This window comes from Nomascus leucogenys, chromosome 6, assembly GCF_006542625.1.
Source record: "Nomascus leucogenys isolate Asia chromosome 6, Asia_NLE_v1, whole genome shotgun sequence".
NCBI lineage: Eukaryota > Metazoa > Chordata > Mammalia > Primates > Hylobatidae > Nomascus > Nomascus leucogenys.
Window position 1 is genome coordinate 94919169 of NC_044386.1, and position 22162 is coordinate 94941330.

The window sequence follows — 22162 nt, forward strand, 5'->3', positions numbered from 1 at the left end:
GATGTGGTGAAGCATGCCTGTGGTCCCAGCTACTCTGGAGGCTGAGGTGAGAGAATTGCTTGAGTCTGGGAAGCAGAGGTTGCAGTGAGCCGAGATAGAGCCACTGCACTCCAACCTGGGTGACAGAGTGAGAGCCTGTCTCAAAAAAAAAAAAAGGCTGGACGTAGCGGTTCACACCTGTAATCCTAGCACTTTGGGAGGCCAAGGCAGGTGAATCAGTTGAGGCCAGGATTTTGAGACCAGCCTGGCCAACATGGTGAAATCCCATCTCTACTAAAAATTAAAAAAAAAATTGTTAATATATTTGATCATTTCATAGTAGCCCATGTAGCTCTCCAGTAAAAATAATTTACATAGTCATAATAAAGTACAATGACGATTCAATTTAAGAATGTTACATATAATTATTGTATATTGGAAGAGTAGTCAAAATGAAAGTGGAGGCATAGTATAAGAGCTAAATGAGCACCTACAATAAAAATCACTACAAGTATTATTGTTTTTTGTTTTTTTTTTTTTGAGACAGGGTCTCGCTCTGTATTCTAAGCTGGAGTCCAGTGGCACAATTTTGGTTCACTGCAGCCTCAACGTCCCAGGCTCAAGTGATCTTCCCACCTCAGCCTCCCAAGTAGCTGGGATTACAAACACACGCCACCACACCCTGCTAATTTTTGTAATTTTTGTAGAGACAGGGTTTCACCTGTCTCTACATGTTGCTCAGGCTGGTCTTGAAATCCTGAGCTCAAACGATCTACCCACCTCAGCCTCCCAAAGTGCTGGGATTACAGGCACGAGCCACTGTGCCTGACATAAGCATTTTAATTTAGAATTAGGGATGAAATACCAAGGGAAACAGCTACAAGAGTGGAATACATGATTATAGGTAATGGAACTGAGGGTAAAATAGGAGTTTGCTATTTATTTTGTCATTGCTTGTCTTCTTTAGAACTGTTTGGTTTTTTAAAAAATTATTTGCATATATTAACTGAAAGCAAAGAAATTACAAAGGTCACACATATAAAATAATACTCTATATTGTTCATGAGTGCTTATGCATATATAACAGTATAAACAAAATGAACTAGAAAGAAATACCATATTCATACTAGTAGCTGCTTATGATGAGTGGGGAGAACTAAGGATGAGGATTAGAAGGAATTTCAACTTTATAATAAATTCTTTCTCTCATATAATAATTAAAAAGACAGCTGGGCACAGTGGCTTATGCCTAAAATCCTAGTGCTTTGGGAGGCTGAGGTGAGAGAATCACTTGAGCCCAGGAGTTTGAGACCAGCCTGGGCAAGAGAGCAAGACTCCATCTCTATAAAAACGTCAAAAAAATTAGCAAGGTGTGGTACCCCATACCTCTCGTCTCAGCTACTAGGAAGGCTAAGGTAAGAAAATCACTTGAGCCCAGGAGGTTAAGACTGCCGTAAGCTATGACAGTGCCACTGCACCTGCGCTCCAACCTGTGCAACGAGCAAGAACACGTCTCTCTTAAAAAAAAAAAAAAAAAAAGGCCGGGTGCGGGGGCTCATGCCTGTAATTCCAACACTTTAGGAGGCCAAGGTGGGTGGATCACCTGAGGTGAGGAGCTCGAGATCACCCTGACCAACATGGCGAAACCCCGTCTCTATGAAAAATACAAAAAATTAGCTGGGCTTGATAGCGGGCACCTGTAATCCCAGCTACTTGGGAGACTGAGGCGGGAAAATCACTTGAGCCTGGGAGGCAGAGGTTACAGGGAGCCAAGATTGCACCACAGCACTCCAGCTTGGGTGACAGAGCAAGACTCCGTCTTAAAAAAACAAGTAAATAAAAATAAAAATATTGATCGCTTCTCAGCCTTTTGGCTAAGATCAAGTGTAAAATAAAAATATTGAAGGGCAACAAGGGGACCCTTGTGGTGACAGAACTCTGTATCTTGACTATGGTGACAGATACACAAACCTACGTGTGTGACAAAACTGCATAGAACTAAATACACACAAACGAAGTAAAACTGGGGAAGTCTAAATCAGATTGGTGGATTGTATCAATATTAACATTCTGGCTGTGATATTACACTATAGTTTTGGAAGATGTTACCATGGGATAACATGGGTACATGTAATCTGTCTCCATTATTTCTCACAACTGCAGGTGAATCTACAATTATAAGAAAAAGCAAAAAGAGAAAAGGGAAAGAAAGTCTCTTGGTCCAGGGGAATCCTAGGCAAGAGTGAATATACACTGATAGCCACTTCATAATCCAGAATTCCAAGGGAGACACAGTTTGTTCTTTGTAAGTAGCTCTACTGGGAGTTCGTGTAAGTCAGAGGCTTGGAGCTGATGAGGATTCTAGGTTCTAAATCATAAAGTGGGGAATCAGTCATTCAACAGGCAAGACTAGGAAGTCCTCTCATTGGATGAGGGATCTGTTTTCTGATTGTCAAATGGTAGCTGGTTTGGATGATGCCAACAAGACGATCTAAACCCACTTTTTCTTTTTTTTTTTTTTTTTTTTTTTGACAGAGTCTTGCTCTGTCGCCCAGGCTGGAGTGCAGTGGCACAATCTTGGCTCACAGCAACCTCCACCTCCTGGGCTCAAGTGATTCTCCTGCCTCAGCCTCCCAAGTAGCTGGGACTACAGATGCACGCCACCACACCCAGCTAATTTTTGTATTATTAGTAGAGACGGGGTTTCACCATGTTGGCCAGGATGGTCTCAATCTCTTGACCTTGTGATCTGCCAGCCTCGACCTCCCAAAGTGGGATTATAGGCATGAGCCACCACGCCCAGCCAAACCCACTTTTTTAATGGAGGAGGGGAGACTCCATAGTAGAAATGACATCTCAAGGGCCTCACAGCAGCTGGTAGTTGCAGAAGCACCAAGAGCAAGGTGAAGAATCCCCAGGATAAGTGTGCATCCTCTTAGATCAGCCTAGCATGCCTCCCTGCTCCAACGTACTTCCTTGATTCAAGTCTGTAAGGGAGGCTGGGCATGGTGGCTCATGCCTGTAATCCCAGCACTTTGCAGGGCCGAGGTGCGCAGATCACTTGAGGTCAGGAGTTCAAGATCAGCCTGGCCAACATGGCAAAACCCCATCTCTACTAAAAATACACAAATTAGGCCAGGCATGGTGGCTCACGCCTGTAATCCTAGAACTTTGGCAAGCCAAGGAGGACGAATGACCGGAGATCAGGAGTTTGAGACCAGCCTGGCCAACACAGTGAAACCCCATCTCTACTAAAAATACAAAATTAGCCAGGTGTGGTGGCACACGCCTATAATCCCAGCTACTGAGGCAGAAGAATTGCTTGAGCCTGGGAGATGGAGGTTGCAGTGGGCCGAGATCGTGGCATTGCACTCTAGCCTGGCCAACTGAGTGAGACTCTGTCTCAAAATAAATAAATAAATAAATTAATAAAAAATAATAAAAATATACATATATATACACACACACACATATATATACACACACACAAATTAGCTGGGTGTGGTGGTGCACACCTGTAATTCCATCTACTCGGGAGACTAAGGCACAGAATGGCTTGAACCCACGAGGCGGAGGTTGCAGTGAGCTGAGATCATACCATTGCACTCCAGCCTGGGTGATGGAGTGAGACTCTGTCTCAACAACAACAAAAAAGACTTTAAGGGAATAACTGTTCTGTTTGCAAAAGAGATTGGATGTAAACAGGGAGTCTGGTAGTTGGGTATAGGTAGCACCTATAATTCCAGCACTTTGGAAGGCTGAGGTAGGAGGATCACTTGAGCCCAGGGGTTCAAGACCAGCCTGGGCAACATAGGGAGACTCTACAAAAAATAAAAAAAATTAGCCAGGCATGGTGGTGCATGTCTGTGGTCTCAGCTACTCAAGAGGTTGAGGCAGGAGGATCAATTGAGCATCAAGAGACGGAGGCTGCAGTGAGCCATGATCATGCCACTATGCTCCAGCCTGGGGGACAGAGCAAGACCCTGTCTCTAAAAAATAATAATAATAAAATAATACAATAAATAAAATGAAATAAAAATTAAATAAAAATAGGGGTCTGGAGCTGGTAGGGAAGAAACAGAGCTGTATGAGAGAAAAGAATACTTTCCCTTATTGATATATGGTCTGTGTCCCCTTTTTCTCCTCTTATTTTCCTTTGCATTCTTGGTCTGATTGACTTCTTTCTCAAGTGCCTCTTATCTCTTACTTTCCCTATCTCATTATTTTCCCCAACTCATTATTTTCCCTCTTTGCTTTGCTAAAAGACTCTATCCCTGCATCTTATTCAGAACACACTGACTACACTGGACAGGAGTTACAAGAGGGAAGAAGTACTCACAGAATCCTAGATTTCTAAAACATTTAAGCTACAAAGGTAGGTGAATATCAGAGTCCGGTAGTCACATATTATACAGAGGAAAACTGAAGTGCTGAGAAGGGAAATAACTTGTGTCACTCACAGAGGGAATTTTTGGTTACGTTGGAATATGAGGCTGGGACCCACTAGGACAGCTTCCCTCATTTTCTTTCCTTTTTTTTTCTTTTATTTTCTTTTTCGTTTTTTTTTTTTTCCTTAGACAAAGTCTTACTCTGTCACTTAGGCTGGAGTTCGGTAGCGTGATCATAACTCACTGTGGTCTCGACCTCCCGGGCTCAAGTGATCCTCCCGCATAGCTGGGACAGCAGGAGTGTGCCACCATGCCTGGCTAATTTTTTTGTTTTTTATTTTTGTAGAGGTAGGGTCTTGCTATGCTGCTCAGGTTGGTCTCAAACTCCTGGGCACAAATGATCCTCCTATACCTTTACTCCCAAAGTGCTGGAATTATAGGCGTGAGCCACTGTCCCCAGCCCTAGTTTCTGTAGTTTTCAACAGTCACAGCTCACTAGCTGGAGAGAAAGAGATTTCTGGGGCAGCCAATTAAAACATGGTAAGAGAAATGACAGCAACATGGTAAGAGAAATAATCTGACTGGGTGCGGTGGCTCACACCTGTAATCCCAACACTTTGGGAGGTTGAGGCAGGAGGATCACTTGAGCCTCAGAGTTTAAGGCCAGCCTGTGCAACACGCCGAAACCCCATCTCTTCAAAAAATAAAAAATTAGCTGGACATAGTGGCACATACCTGTAGTCCCAGCTACTCAGGAGGCTGAGGTAGGAGGATCGCTTTCACCTAGGAATTTGAGGAAAAGAAAAGAATAAAAGAAAAGAAAAGGAGAAGAGAAGAGAAGAAGAAAAGAAGAAGAGAAGAGAAAAAAGAAAAAGAGGCCAGGTGCGGTAGCTCATACCTGTAATCCCAGCACTTTGGGAGGCTGAGGCGGGCAGATCACCTGAGGTCAGGAGTTCAAGACCAACCTGGCCAACATTGTGAAACCCTGTCTCTACTAAAAATACAAAAATTAGCCAGGCGTGGTGGTGCGTGCCTATAATTCCAGCTACTTGGGAGGGTGAGGCAGGGAGAATCGCTTGAACCTGGGAGGTGGAGGTTGCAGTGAGCCGACATCGTGCCATTGCACTCCAGCCTGGGTGACAGAACGAGACTCCGTCTCAGAAAGGAAAAAAAAAAAAAAAGAGGGAGGGAGGAAGGAAGGAAGGAATTACAGGTGTGCGCCACCACACCCAGCTAATTTGTGTGTGTGTGTGTATATATATGTATGTATATATAGTTAGCAAGTAGTTATGAGCCAGAGTTATAAACTAGCCAGACGGTTTTGTGATAGGATTTGAGTAGAAAGAAAATCTCAAGGTGTTAAAGTCCTATGAGGCAACTGTACTCTCTGACTATGGATTATTTTAAGTGTACCACATACCCCTCTCCTCAAGATGTAATGTTATACCATAAATGTTATGGGGAGAAACTGCCCAAATGAACAGACCAGCACTCACACTGAGTACTGGAATAGAGAGTAGCCTATTTTGAACCTACTTTTTAAAAAAAACTTGCATTTCAGAAAAATATCCAAAAATATGTCCAACAGGGTTATCCTGTTGGTACCAAAGACCTTCAGAAATTTCAGAGCATAGGATATTGGCAAGAAGCACCAAAGCAGAAAGTACCTCTTTCTGCATGCGAGAAACCATCATTTATGTGAGAGTGATGTTCCCTAACACAAGGAAGGGTCTCTGCTAAGCAAGTGAGGGGTGGAAGGAGCTGTTGCCAGAGCCTGCCAGAAGCATCCTGGTAACCAGCTGCTGGCCCAAACTTTTTTACTTACATGGAACAGTGGAAAGTGCCAACAGGGTTCTCACGACGAATGTCTTCATATTCCTCATAGATTCCTTGCTTTTGCCTGGCATTAACATAGTCCACCAACTCTTGGATGGTCATAGCATGGGGACCTGGAACATGTACTGAGTCCCAGTCTAAGGCAGGAGGGAGGGAGAACAGGATGATCTCATCGAAGGGATCTGGGTGGCCGTTCACCTGGGGTAGGAACTGGAAATTCCAAGTGGCGAGATCAATTTTGACGTACCCACCCAGGTTTTCTGGAAGACACTCCCTGGGCAGATGCTGCGTGACCTCAGATGTCTTTAATATTTGAATCTGGAAGGTTAGAAAGAACCATGTGAGTATGTGGGAGGAGGGAAAGGCATACAGAGTGACAAAGAATAAATGTATTTATATCAGGTTTGGAGGATGGGATAAGATTTTCTTGAAATACAAGGTATACTTGTAAAAGTAGTAGACTACATTTCATCTGCCTGAGATTTAAGTCCTATGAATTTGCCAGATAAAAGTGTGAACTCCCAGAATGTATATAAAATTCACTCCTGGAATTAGGGACACCGTTATACATCTTCTGAAAGGACGATATAGTGAACAAAAGCTTTATATTATTAACAAGGCTTCCCAGCATCGCTGCATGCTGGTACTCTTTTTTTGGCCACTAAGAATGCATAGGTAGTAGTTATTTTTGTCAACCCCATACTCAGACAACCAATTCTAAGGCCTGTTAGCTTGTGTTTTACTCAGCTTGGTATAACTGTTCACAAAGATAGGATTCTATGAAAGCAAGACACCCAGAGGCAGGGTAGCCCAGGAAAAATGTTAGATAACACTTTTTTTTTGAGACACGGTCTCACTTTTTCACCCAGCCTGGAGTGTAGTGGCATGATCAAGGCTCACTGCAGCCTCAACTTCCTGGGCTCAAGTGATCCTCCCACCTCAGCCCCCCAAGTAGCTGGGACTACAGATGCATACCACCACGCCCAGCTAATTTTTTGTGGTAATCATAAAACTTAATTCTGCTCTCTGCTTGGACACAGCCATGCTGGAACAAATTGGCTTAACTGGTTCTCCTTAGGATCTCTGTGGAATGGGGATGCTCTTCCTTCTAAAAGCTCATCTCTTTTGCTGTCGCCTCTTCTTGGAATGCCTTCTTTTCCTCCTCTGCCTCTTCATGGACCAGCACAGCTCACCTCTTCTGTGAAGTCTTTCCTGACTGCCTGAGGCAATATGCTCCTCTGCGTTCCTGCAGAGCCAAAGTCCTCATATGTGTATCTCTGTGTTCCCTATCAAGACCATGAGCTCCTTGAGGGTAGACTGTCTCACTTAATTTTTAATTATCAGGAACCAGTGCTTCAACTACAAAAAGTGCTTAATATATTTCGAGTTTATACATGCATGTATAATTCCTATAATTCAAGTGCAAGAACTTGCCTATGGAGTCCTCTCAAAGAGTTACCTTAGAAAAGATCTCTCCAGCTGGCACGGTGGCTCATGCCTGTAATCCCAGCACTTTGGGAGGCTGAGGCAGGTGGATCACCTGAGGTCAGGAGTTTGAGACCAGCCTGTCCAACATGGTGAAACCCCATCTCTACTAAAAAAATACAAGAATTAGCTGGGCATGTTGGCAGGAGCCTGTAATCCCAGCTACTTCGGAGGCCGAGGCAGGAGCATCACTTGAACCCGGGGGGCGGAGGCTGCAGTGAGCCAAGACCATGCCATTGCACTCTAGCCTGAGCGACAACAGCAAAACGCCATCTTAAAAAAAAAAGAAAGAAAGAAAGAAAGAAAAGATCTCTCCTGGCTGGGCACGGTGGCTTACGCCTGTAGTCCCAGAACTTTGGGAGGCTGAGGTGGGTGGATCATGAGGTCAGGAGATCAAGACTATCCTAGCTAACATGGTGAAACTCCGTCTCTACTAAAAACACAAAAAATTAGCTGGGCGTGACGGCACATGCCTGTAGTCCCAGCTACTAGGGAGGCTGAGGCAGGAGAATCGCTTGAACCTGCCAGGAGGAGCTTGCAGTGAGCTGAGATCGCTTCACTGCACTCCAGCCTGGGAGACAGAGCGAGACTCCGTCTCAAAAAAGGTGGCTCACGCCTGTAATCCCAGCACTTTGGAGGCCGAGGTGGGCGGATCATGAGGTCAGGAGTTCGAGACCAGCCTGGCCAATATAGTGAAACACCATCTCTACTAAAAATACAAAAATTAGCTGGGTATGGTGGCGTGTGCTTGTACTCCCAGCTACTCAGGAGGCTGAGGCAGAAGAATCGCTTGAACTCAGGAGGCAGGGCTGCAGTGAGCCAAGATCGTGCCACTGCACTCTCCAGCCTGGGCAACAGAGTGAGACTCTATCTCAAAAAAAAAAAAAAAAAAAAGAAAGAAAAAAAAAAAAAGAAAAGCTCTCTCTTACTCTGCGTCATTAGGTCTCTAAGTAGCTTCCACAGAACCAAATGTCTTCACTTTCATGTCCTGTCTTAATGGCTGCAATCAGTAACTGAGACCATAAATCTTTTAATCATGAACACTCAGGAGATTATAACAGAATTAAAGCATTTGGTTTTATTGTGGCGGCAGGGTCTCGCTATGTTGCCCAGGCTGGTCTCAAACTCCTGGCCTCAAGCGATCTTCCCGCCTTGGCCTCAGACTCCCAAAGTGTTAGGATCATAGGCATGAGCCACTACACTTGGCGCAGAATTAAGGTAATTTTGAACGCTTTTGAAATTGGGAAGCAACAAGATGTTCTGAGAAAAAAAATGCCAGGAATAAATGTAGAAAGAGACATAATGAAAAACTTTCCTCCACAACCCTGGTGGTCAAAGGGATTGAATGATGTTTCCAGTTGAACAAATTCAAATGCCAGTTCAACTAATGCAGTTGTATTACAAGCTGTTAAATATTAAAGGCCTATGCAGCACTAGGATAAATTTTGGAAGTAGCAGCTATCCCTAAGTTACCTCCAGGACACATTCCTTCAGTACTATCTTATGCAAGGTGCTATAGAAATTGAGAACCAGATAAATGTGTTTAGTTTCGAACTTCAAGAAGCTTGTAGGACAGTAAGAGAGAGGTAGTCTGTATCGAACTGACTAACACATCAGTTAGAGAATACAATTGAATGCACTTACAGAAGCAGAGCAGGCTCTAGGAGACACGCCAGGAGGATTTTTTGAAGCTAGAAAATTAATTGGCAGGAATTCACCGTATCTATTCACCTCCAAATAAAAAAGGGGGAGCTTGCCTTACCCTCTCCCGGACTTTGTCCTTCAGGAGGAGGCTGATGATGGAATAGGGCACTCGGAACCATATGGGTGCCCCCACAATCAGCACCTTCTTCAAACGAGCTGGAAATGCTCCCTGTGGAGAAAACACATGAGGATTTAAGTGTAATGGAACCTGTGACCCTTCAAGCCCAAGTTTAGGTTTTCTGCTCTTCTCCCCGTTCTTACCCAGCAGGGGGAGTCTACAGCCTAATTCAGGTTTGATCTCAGCAGCTAGAGGAAAAGTAGTTAAAACAACTGAAGAAATTAGAAGCTGATTTACCTTTAAAAATAACAATGTTAAGTTCTTGCCTACCGTAAGCTTTATGGATCAAAAACTATTCTGACTTCTCATCTCAACAGATATCCTACACATACCACACATCAGCATACATATATGCCTCCTAAAGAAGTTATGCTATTAAAACTTGAAGGAAAAATGAGATCATGAATAAACTGAACATTAAACATTTTTCGACCAGGTGCGGTGGCTCATGCCTATAATCCCAGCACTATGGGAGGCTGAGGTGGGTGGATCACCGGAGGTTGGGAGTTCAAGACCAGCCTGGCCAACATGGTAAAAATACTACTAAAAATACAAAATTAGCCGGGTGTGGTGGCAGACACCTGTAATCCCAACTACTCAGAAGGCTGAGGCAGGAAAATCACTTGAACCCAGGAAGCAGAGGCTGCAGTGAGTTGAGATCACGCCATTGCACTTTACCCTGGGCAATAAGAGCGAAACTCTGTCTCAAAAAAAAATAATATGGCTGGGTGCAGTGGCTCACGCCTGTAATCCCAGCACTTCTGGAAGCTGAGGAGGGCAGATCACTTGAAGTCAGAAGTTTCAGACCAGTCTGGCCAACATGGTGAAACTCTATCTCTACTAAAAATACAAAGATTAGCTGGGCATGGTGGTGTGCACCTGTAATCCCTGCTACTCGGGAGGCTGAGGCAGGAGAATCGCTTGAACCCAGGAAATGGAGGTTGCAGTAAGCCAAGATTGCACCACTGCACTCCAGCCTGGGCGACAAGTGCGAAACTCCATCTCAAAATTATAATAATAATAAATAAATAAATAAAAATTAAAAAATTAAAAAAATTTCTCTTTCATAACTTTTCATTCAGTCTGATGTATGCATAATCATTTTTTAAATCCATTCATGTATGTATTTACCAATCAATAAATATAATCTAATATGCACTATGGCAAATAAGATCTAAAAAAAGGAGATACCCTCATCCACACAAGATATAAAGATGAAAAAATCATTCATTCCTAATCCACAGTGCTTAGTTTTTTTGTTTGGTTGGCTGCCCTGTTTTTGTTTTGTTTTGTTTTTGAGACAGGATCTTGCTCTGTCACCCAGGCTGGAGTGCAGTGGCACAATCGCTACTCACTGCGTCCTGTACCTCCCAGGCTCAAATGATCCTCCCACCTCAGGCTCCAAAGTAACTGGGACTGCGCCACTACACTTGGCTAATTTTTGTATTTTTAGTAGAGACAGGGTTTCACCATGTTGGTCAGCTGGTTTCGAACTCCTGATCTCAAGTGATCCTCCTACCTTGGCATCCCAGAGTGCTGGGATTATAGGCATTGAGCCACTGCTCCCGGCGTGAAGTTCTTAATTTTCGTATGGTTAAATGTATGTATTAATGTTTTCTTTTCTGGTTAGTGTGTTTTGTGTCTTAAATCCTTTTCTATTTTAATGTCAGAAAAAGTACTTTTTTTTTTTTTAACTGCTGTACCACCGATTCCACCAATGTGTATTAATTTTTCTAAGTTTTTTTTATTGTAAAATTTACACAACAAAATTGACCTTTTAAACCATTTTAAGTGTACAATTATTGGTGTTAAGTATGTTCACAATGCAGCCACACCACTATTCATTTTCAGAACTATTTCATCATCACAAACAAAAACCCCGTACCCATTAAATAACATCTCCCTATTCCCTCCTCCCCCTAGTCCCTAGTAACCTTGGTTCTACTTTCTGTCTCTATGAATTTGCCTATTTTAGGTCCTCGTATTATTGGAATCCTACTATATTTGTCCTTTTTTTGTCTTGTTTATCCTACTTAGTATAATGTTTTCAAGGTTAATCCATATTGTAGCATGTCTCAGAATTACATTGCTTTCTAAGGCTGAATAATATTTCCTCATAAATATACCACATTTTTCTTATCTATTAATCTGTTGATGGACATTTGGGTTGTTTCCACTTGTGTACATTGGTTGTTTCCACTTGTCCAGATTTGAGGAGCTATTTTCCACATTGTTTCCACTTGTCCACATTTGAGGAGCTATTTTCTTTTATAAATTTAAACTTTTGTTTTTGTCCTTTTTTTTTTTGAGACAAGGTCTCACTCTGTTGCCCAGGCTGGAGTACGATGGCACCATCATGGCTCACTGTAGCCTTGACCTCCCAGGCTCAAGTGATCCTCCTACCTCAGCCTCGCAAGTAGCATGTGCCACCATGCCTGTCTAATTTTTGTATTTTTGTAGAATAAAAATACAAATGGTTTCATCGTGTTGCCCAGGCTGGTTTCAAACTACTGGGCTCAAGCAATCTGCCTGCCTTGGCCTCCCAGTGTTGGGATTCCAGGTGTAAGCCTCCATGCCTGGCCTGTTTTTGCTATTTAAGACTTTAACCTATCTGAAGTTGATTTTTGAACATAGTATGAGATGTAGGAATCTGACATTTTTTTCTATATGGGTAGCTGTTTTGTTTTCCACCTTTACATGTTAAAAAGTTCCGTCTTTCCCCAACTTAGACTTTCTATTTGTCAGTTTTAACAAAGTCACAATATCCTGGGGAATAAATATGACATAGGTAATTTAATTAACCGTGTAACCATCATTCTGATTATTCAGTTTGTTTTCAGGCCTAAATAATCCAGATATGCTCACTTTATCTTTTCCTTTTAATTTTTTTTTTTGAGACTCACTTTGTTTTTTTTTTTTTTTTTTTTAGTCTCACTTGGTCACCCAAGCTGGAGTGCGGTGGCACGATATCTGCTCAAGGGTTCAACCAATTCTCCTGCCTCAGCCTCCCGAGTAGCTGGGATTACAGGCGTGCGCCATCACGCCTGGCTAATTTTTTTGTATTTTTAGCAGAGATGGGTTTTCACCATGTTGGCCAGGCTGGTCTCAAACTCCTGGCCTCAAGTGATCCGCCCGTCTTGGCCTTTCAAAGTGTTGGGATTACAGGCATGAGCCACTGTACCCGGCCTCCTTTTAAATTATTTTAGGAAGCTGTTTCTAAGACTGGGATTATTTGGCTAAAGATTATGAATATTCTTTTTTTTTTTTAAGATGGGTTTTATCAGCTGGGCTGGAATGCAATCATACGATCATAGCTCACTGCAGCCTCATATCCTGGGCTCAAGTGATCCTCCTGCCTCAGCCTCCTGGGTAGCTGGGATGATAGGCACACACCACCACATGCAGCTAAATTTTGTACAGTCAGGGTCTTGCTATGTGGCCTAGACTGGTCCTGAACTCCTGGTCTTAGGCAATTCTCCTACCTCAGCCTCCCAAAGGGCTGAGATTATAGATTTAAGTCACTGGAGCCAGCTTAAGGTATTATTTTTAATTATCTAAAATAAATGTGCAGTAAATACTCTTTTTATAAATCTTTGTTTTCCTGATTGTTTCCTTAGCATATAATCTCAGAAATACAACTGATCAAAGGGTATGTGCATTTTAAAGGATTTATAATGCCAGATGCCTTCCAAAAGGTATTAACGACTTACTGAACTGACAGTATATGAGGGTGCTATACAGTCATTTATTTATTTGAAAAATAAACAAATCTTTATTGTCTAGAAATATATATTTTAAAAATCCCCCAGAAAAGACGCTATTCTCTCATTTCCCCATCCTCTTCCTCTTCCACACCTCTGAGACAAAGAACATTATTATACTTTAGTGAAACTTCATCCAGATGTCCAGACAATACCCCAACTATGTATTCTTCTGTATTTGCAAGCTACAAGTTCATATAGATACATCTATAGATCTGGTTCATCTACAGATACCAGTTAGCCTTTGTAATCCATTCCCCACTTAAGTTTCACCATCACTGGCTTTTCTGTTAATCCCTTGAGGAAAGGTTTGGGATTGAGGGGTAAATCCTTTATAACCACAGGAGAATGCTGCAGGCTATTCGCTGCTGACCAAGCTGCCACCCATCCCTGGTGACTGCAACAGGTACCCCCAGACAGTCATGTAAATGGACTAGGCCCAGGTCTGTAGTTCTTTGCTCTGAAAAAAGTGACGTAATAGCTTCTACTTTCTATTTATCATTTTGTGGAAATAACAGGTGTTTCCCTAGAATGGTTTTTGATTTGGTGGTTAAAAGGACCTTGGACATTTAGGTCCTGAAATAAATTGTTGCATCTTTGAAGGAAAAGATGAAAGTAGTTTATTACACTTCAGTGAAGAGGCCTTTGGAGAATTTTGTTCTAGATGCTGTATATTCTCCATAGAGGAGTGCTGGGGATTCTCCAAATCAGTAGAACCAAAGGGTAACTGAAGAGAACAAAGAGTGACATGTTAGAGTGAGAATCAGTCTTCTGAGGCTGGGTGTGGTGGCTCACACCTGTAATCCCAGCACTTTGAGAGGCCAAGGTGGGCAGATCACTGGAGGTCAGGAGTTCAAGACCAGCCTGGCCAACATGGTGAAACCCCATTGCTACTAAAAATACAAAAATTAGCCGAGTGTGGTGATGAGCACCTGTAATCCCACCTACTTGGGAGGCTGAGGCAGGAGAATCACTTGAACCCGGGAGCCGGAGGTTGCAGTGAGCCGAGATCACGCCATTGCGCTCCAGCCTGGGGGACAGAGAGAGACTCCGTCTCAAAACAAACAAACAACAAAAAAGAATCAGTCTTTTGAAAGTGGCAAAAAGGGCTGGGCACGGTGGCTCACGTCTTTAATCCTAGCACTTTGGGAGGCCAAGGCTGGTGGATCACCTGAGGTCAGGAGTTCGAGTCTAGCCTGGCCAACATGGCAAAACCCCGTCTCCACTAAAAATACAAAAATTAGCTGGGTGTGGTGACGAGCACCTGTAATCCCAACTACTTGGGAGGCTGAGGCAAGAGAATCGCTTGAACCTGGGAGGCGGAGGTCGCAGTGAGCCGAGATCACGCCACTGCACTGCAGCCTAGGCGACAGTGCGAGACTCCGTCTCAAAAAAAAAAAAAGAAATCTTACTCTTTTTATGTATACAGAGTACATAAAGAGGCCAGGCACAGTGGCCAACACCTATAATCCCAGCACTTTGGGAGGCCAAGGAGGCAGTACTGCTTGAGCCCAGGAATTCAAGACCAGCCTGGGCAACATAGCAAGACTTTGTCTCTATTTAAAAAATAAGGCCAGGCACAGTGGCTCATCGTGCCTGTAATCCCAGCACTTTGGGAGGCCGAGGCGGGTGGATCACCTGAGGTCAGGAGTTTGAGACCAGCCTGGCCAACGTGGAGAAACCCTGTCTCTACCAAAAGTACAAAAATTGGCCAGGCGTGGTGGCAGGCGCCTGTAATCCCAGCTATTCAGGAGGCTGAGGCAGGAGAATCACTTGAACCAGGAGGTGGAGGTTGCAGTGAGCCGACATCGCGCCACTGCGCTCCAGTCTGGGCGACAAGAGCAAGACTCCATCTCAAAAAAAATAAAAATAAAATAAAACAAAATAAAATAAAAAATAAATAAATTGTAAAGAGTACATAGAGATATGCAGTGTATTTATGGTATTAAAATTTCATTAGAAGAGGAATTATTAGGGGAAAAAATATTTAAAAAGGCTCCTTAGTGAGGCAACAATGAAAAAAGGTTGAGAAACACTCCCCTAGAGACCCTCTTACACATATGCACCAGAAAACATGTTTAAGAATGTTCATAACAGCACCATTCATAACACAGGTTGGGCATTCCTTATCCAAAATGCTTGGGACTAGAAGTGTTTCAGATTTTGAATTTTTTTCAGATTTTAGAATATCTGCATATACATAATGAGATATCTTGGGGATGGGACCCAAGTCTGAGCAGGAAATTTATGTATGTTTCTTCTTTTTTTTTTTTTGAGATGGAGTCTCACTGTGTCGCCCAGGCTGGAGTGCAGTGGCGTGATCTCGGCTCACTGCAACCTCCGCCTCTCGGGTTCACACCATTCTCCTGCCTCAGCCTCCCAAGTAGCTGGGACTACAGGCACCCACCACCAGGCCCGGCTAATTTTTTTTTTTTTTTTTTTTTGTATTTTTAATAGAGACAGGGTTTCACCATGTTAGACAAGATGGTCTCGATCTCCTGACCTCGTGATCCGTCCACCTCAGCCTCCCAAAGGTCTGGGATTACTGGCGTGAGCCACCGTGCCTGGCCTAAATTTATGTATGTTTCATATACACCTTATACACCTAAGTGTGCCTCAGATTCCCAAAGTGCTGGGATTACAGGCGTGAGTCATGGCACCCAGCCCATCCCACTTTTATGACTCAGAATGTTCCTGTGCATTTTTTTTTTTTTTTTTTTTTTTGAGACAGAGTCTCGCTCTGTCGCCAGGCTGGAGTGCAGTGGCACAATCCCGGCTCACTGCAACCTCTGCCTTCCAGGTTCAAGCGATTCTCCTGCCTCAGCCTCCCGAGTAGCTGGGACTATAAGCATACACCACCACACCCAGCTAATTTCTGTGTTTTTAGTAGAGACAGGGTTTCACCATGTTGGCCAGGATGGTCTTGATCTCTTTTTTTTTCTTTTTTTTTGAGACAGAGTCTGGCTCTGTCCCCCAGGCTGGAGTGCAGTGGCACCATCTCGGCTCACTGCAAGCTCCGCCTCCTGGGTTTACGCCATTCTCCTGCCTCAGCCTCCTGAGTAGCTGGGACTACAGGTGCCCGCCACCATGCCCTGCTAATTTTTTTTTTTTTTTTTATTTTTAGTAGAGACAGGGTTTCACTATGTTGGCCAGGATAGTCTCGAACTCCTGACCTCGTGATCCGCCCACCTCGGCCTCCCAAAGTGCTAGGATTACAGGCTTGAGCCACCGTGCCCGGCCGGTCTTGATCTCTTGACCTCATGATCCACCCACCTCGGCCTCCCAAAGTGCTGGGATTATAGGCATGAACCACGGCACCCAGCCGTTCCTGTGCATTTTTTACCTGAATTCCTCCCATTTCACTTTTAAGATCATTTCTTGTTCTAAGGAAGCAGAGAGTAGTCATTATTTAAGATGACCTTTACGTTGAACATAATGTCTGAAGTTTGCATCTTTCCTAAATCTTTTTCCAAAGAATTAAAAAAAAAAAAAAAATCCCAAGCATTGAAGGAAAGTTGAGAGGGCCCATAGCCTTACCTTCAGCAGGTTGAGGACTTTCTTGCCAAGATCCAGCTCAAAGTTGGCATAATTAGAACCACACATGTCATAGATAAACACCAGTCCATTCCTCTGAGTTTCAAAGCTGTAAATCAACCATTGAACAAAAACATTTGTAAGTAAGAAGATGGATGAGGCAGGCTGAAAGCCTAATGCCAAAACAAAACCTGAGAGTATGAGACACAACTAGGATCAAAACAACTGCCTGGCTGCACGCTGGTCTTACAAAAAGATCTCTTATCTTTGGTATCTGCTATGTTTATTAAGGCAGATTTATCCAGATTTACCAAATGCCAAACTCGTAGGTTGAGAATGTTATCAAAATCTGAACTGTTTTTTCCCACCCCTCTGAATCTACCTACCCAAATCCTATAACATATTCCATAGTCAACCTCAAAGTTTCCTCTTCCATGAAAGTTTCCCTCATAACTGTAATCAAACATGCTACCAATCGTTTTTTTCCTTAAAGCCCCATAAATCTTTCCGTGGATTTTTCTTGTGGCCTTAATATACTCTGTGTAGCCATCTGATTCTCTCCTAAAGGACAAGAACTTGTTGTTCAACTCATTACGCCCAACAGTCCCTAGCACAGCCCTTAAAAATAAATGGTCACTGAATTGTAATTCAGTAGACTGGAAGCCCATCTCTAAGAAAATATTTCAGACCTGTGAAAAACTGTGTAGAACAAAACTGCCTCTAAGCTCATTGATACTAAATTTGTCTCTTATGACCCCATGGAGGAAGAGAACAAACTCATAAATGGCCTTTGGAAAGCATTCCTAAAAAGTAGATTAAGGCTGGCATGGTGGTTCATGCCTGTAGTCTCACTACTTTGGGAGGCTAAGGATGGCGGATAGCTTGAGCCCAGGAATTTGAGACCAGGCTGGGCAACATGACAATACCTCATCATGTAGTGACCTGTGCCTATAGTCCCAGCTACTTGGGAGGCTGAGGTGGGAGGGTCACTTGAGCCCAGGAGGTTGAGGCTGCAGGGAGGTTATGCCACTGCACTCTAGCCTGGGAGACAGAGTGAGATCTTAAGAAAAAGTAAGGCTGGGCGCAGTGGCTCACGCCTGTAATCCTAGCACTTTGGGAGGCCAAGGCAGCTGGATCGCTTGAACCCAGGAGTTCAAGACCAGCCTGGGCAACATGGCAAGACCCTGACTCTATTAAGAAAAAAAAAAAAAAGAGGGAAAAGAAAGAAAAAAAAGTAGATTAACAGGTATTAATAGTAAGCCATGGCTGGGTGTGGTGGCTCACACCTATAATCCCAGCACTTTGGGAGGCTGAAGCGGGTGGATCACCTGAGGTCAGGAGTTCGAGACCAGCCTGGCCAATATGGTGAAGCCCCATTTCTACTAAAAATACAAAATTAGCCGGGTATGGTGCCACGTGCCTGTAATCCCAACTACTTGGGAGGCTGAGGCAGGAGAATTGCCTGAGCCCAAGAGGCAGAGGTTGCAGTGAATTGAGATTGCACCACTGCACTCCAGCCTGGGCAACAGAGTGAGACTCCATCTCAGGGAAAGAAAAAAAAAAAAAAAAAAGTAAGCCTATTCCCAGACCAAACTGAGGAGCATTTGAAGATACAGAAAGCATTCCTCAGTCCAATTTCCCAGATTTATAAAGATTTCTCAAAGATGTACTCTTCCACCAAGCCAGATCCGTACTTATATGTGATTTGCAGACCCAAATGGTCATTAGGATAAATTATTTGATTGGACTACTCACAGATGACAGCAAGAGTTTTCACATCTATTTAGAATTGAGAAAATGTTTGGCACAAAACACATTCCTGAAATCAGGAGTCTCAAAGTTATTGTTTTTTGTTTTGAGACAGAGTTTCACTCTTGTCACCCAGGCTGGAGTACAACGGCGGGATCTCAGCTCACTGCAACCTCCCCGCCCAGGTTCAAGCAATTCTTCTGCCTCAGCCTCCCGAGTAGCTGGGACTACAGGCACCCGCCACCACACTTGGTTAATGTATTTTTAGTAGAGACAGAGTTTCGCCATGTTGGCCAGGCTGGTCTTGAACTCCTGACCTCAGGTGATGCACCCACATCGGCCTGCCAAAGTGCTGAGATTACAGGCGTGAGCCACTGTGCCCAGCCTCAAAGTTATTTTGTGTCTTACTATTTTTGCACCAGCACCTCCTGGGAACATCCATATCTTCATCCCTTTAACAAATTCCAAGGCAGAAGCACCCGCCCATGAGCTAACATTTCAAAAAATGTCTAATTCTGAGGTACATGAAAGTTTCTCCAGCAGACTTAGTTTCAACTGGCACCTAATGTGTTACATTAGTGTTAAATCTTTACTCCTTTTTCTGATTATTTCCTTATTTATTTTTTAATTTTTAGTAGAGATGAGGTTTCATTATGTTGCCCAGGCTGGTCTCAAGCTCCTGACCTCAGGTGATCTGCCCTCCTCGGCCTCCCAAAGTGCTGGGATTACAGGTGTGAGTCACTGCGCCCTGCCCTTGACTCCTTTTTCACAACCCCAGAGAGACTATGATCCACAAAGGTCCAAGATGCTGTTAAAATGTGTGGCACAGGACAGGTGCAGTGACTCACACCTGTAATCTCAGCACTTTGGGAGACTGAGATGTGAAGACTGCTTGAGGCCAGAAGTTTGAGACCAGCCTGGTCAACAGAGTGAAACTCCACCTCTACAAAAAAATTTAAAAATTGGACGGGTTTATTAGTACGTGCCTGTGGTCCCAGCTCCTTGGGAGACAGAGGCAGAAGGATCATTTGAGCGCAGGAGTTGAGGCTGCTGTGAGTTATGATGATGCAACTGCACTTCAGCCCGAGCAAGAGTGAGACCCTGTCTCTTAAATAAAAAGAAAGAAACAAAGAAAATGTGTGGCACAATTATTGAATAGGCTATCCAGATCTAGATACTTTCTATTTCTCCATGAGCTCCTCAAGGGTCAAATTCAAATTATGGGCTTTCCCTTCATGACTCCAGCTTGTGGCAGGGGACTAAAACAAAAACAAGTCAGTGAGGGGGCAAAGAGAATTTAAAAAAAAGAAGCTTGGATGCATAATGAATGATCCAGGTTCTATATTCCCAGATCAAAGTGCTCATCCTGTGAAGGCACATAAAATATGAATGCAGTAAGATTTTCACACTTTATTTTTTATTTTTTTTGAGATGGAGTCTTTCTCTGTCCCCCAGGCTGGAGTGCGGTGGCGCGATCTCGGCTCACTGCAACCTCCACCTCCTGGGTTCACGCCATTCTCCTGCCTCAGCCTCCCGAGTAGCTGGGACCACAGGCGCCCACCAACACGCCCGGCTAATTTTTTTGTATTTTTTAGTAGAGACGGGGTTTCACCGTGTTAGCCAGGATGGTCTCGATCTCCTGACCTCGTGATCCACCCGCCTCGGCCTCCCAAAGTGCTGGGATTACAGGCTTGAGCCACCGCGCCCGGCCCACACTTTAGAGTATAGAATAGATAGATAGATAGATAGATAGATAGATAGATAGATAGATAGATAGATAGATGTGTGTGTGTTTATATATGTGTGTATATATTTACATATACATTTCTTTTTTTTTGAGACAGAGTTCGCTCTTGTTGCCCAGGCTGAAGTGCGATAGTGCAATCTCTGCTCACTGCAACCTCCGCCCAAGTTCAAGTGATTCTCCTGCCTCAGCCTCTCGAGTAGCTGGGATTACAGGCACCCACCACCATGCCCGGCTAATTTTTTGTATTTTTACTAGAGACGGGGTTTCACCATGTTGGCCAGGCTGGTGTCGAACTCCTGACCTCAGGAGATTCACCCCCTTGGACTCCCAAAGTGCTGGGACTACAGGCATGAGCCACCAGAATATATATATTTTTAAGACAGCATTTTACTCTGTAGCCCATGCCGTAGTGCCGTGGCACAATCATGGCTCACTGCAGCCTCGACCTCCCAGGGCTCAGGTGATCCTCCCAGGGCTCAGGTGATCCTCCCAGTTCAGCCTTCCGTGAGAGTCTGGGACTACAGGCAAATACCACCATGCCCGGCTGGCGAATTTTTAAACTTTTTGTAGAGACGAGGTCTTGCTATGTTGTCCAGGCTGGTCTCGAACTTCTGGACTCAAGCAGTCCTCTCGCCTGGCCTCCCAAAGTGTTGGGATTACAGGCATGAGCCACTGCACCCAGTTTAAGATTTACAATGGGCCGGGCACGGTGGCTCACGCCTGTAATCCCAGCACTTTGGGAGGCCGAGGCAGGCAGATCACGAGGTCAGGAGATTGAGACCATCCTGGCTAACACGGTGAAACCCCATCTCTACTAAAAATACAAAAAAAAAAAAAAACGGGCGTGGTGGCAGGCGCCTGTAGTCCCAGCTACTCGGGAGGCTGAGGCAGGAGAATGGCATGAATCCAGGAGGCGGAGCTTGCAGTGAGCTGAGATAGCGCCACTGCACTCCAGCCTGGGGGACAGAGCAAGACTCTGTCTCAAAAAAAAAAAAAAAATTTTTTTTTAAATTCCTGAGCTACATGTTACAGAAAACACCAAGAAGTTTAAAACGCAGTCCCTGACATTTGTTTAAAAAAAAAAAAAAGATGCAGTGGCTTATGCTTGTAATCCCAGCATTTTGGGAGGCTGAGATAGGAGGATCACTTAAGTCCAGGAGTTCAAGACTGCAGTGAGCTACGATCATGCTACTGCACTCCAGCCTGGGTGACAAAGCAAGCCCTAGTCTCAAAAAACAAAAAAGAAAGAAACTGAGGATAGGAGATCCATGACGGGCTACCAATGAAACAAGACTGGTTACAGATCACTTTGAAGAAGACGGATGATGGATATGTGGATGTTCATGATACCATTCTCTCTCAACCTACAGAGATTCGGACGTTAAAAAGAAAGTTCCCTGCCCTCAAGAAGCGGGTGGATTCATCATGTTGCCCAGGGCTGGTCTCAAACTCCTGGGCTCAGACAATCTGCCCATCTCAGCCTCCCAAAGTGCTAGGATTACAGGCATGAATCAATGCGCCTGGCCTCAATATAGCACTTCTAATCCGAAGGACCAGCCAAAGATGTCGAGAGCAGTAAGAAACTGTAAATTGCAAGCACCAGGGAAAAAGGAATAGCAGAACAACAGCATGGGAGGATAGAAATAACTCTGCCCAAGAGTGAAGACACCAGGGTCTTAGAACCAGCTAGACTAACATGTGATGACTGTAAAAAACTTCTTGGGGCTTGAGTTTAATTGTCAATTGAATTGTAACAATACCATATACGTTAGCAGGGAGAGCATGATGACCTGAGCTGGTTCTTTATGCTTATGCACCTGTTTTTATTAAGGATGGTTTTTGCTTAACTTTATACTTCTGT

The 22162-nt window shown here is 43.9% G+C and overlaps 1 protein-coding gene and 1 pseudogene across 2 annotated transcripts in view; both read right to left on the minus strand.

Moving 5' to 3' along the window:
* The window catches only part of PTPN9 (protein tyrosine phosphatase non-receptor type 9), a 111031-nt gene that overhangs the window by 27583 nt on the left and 61286 nt on the right, over positions 1-22162 (minus strand). For both annotated transcript variants that reach the window (XM_030814796.1, XM_030814798.1), the window contains exons 5-7: positions 16809-16914; positions 9451-9561; positions 6193-6521 (exon numbers count right to left, since the gene is read on the minus strand). In XM_030814796.1, coding sequence (XP_030670656.1) covers positions 6193-6521; positions 9451-9561; positions 16809-16914 — 546 coding nt within the window. The remainder of the gene's footprint in view (positions 1-6192; positions 6522-9450; positions 9562-16808; positions 16915-22162) is intronic.
* On the minus strand, positions 13104-16646 carry LOC105739867 (annotated as a pseudogene).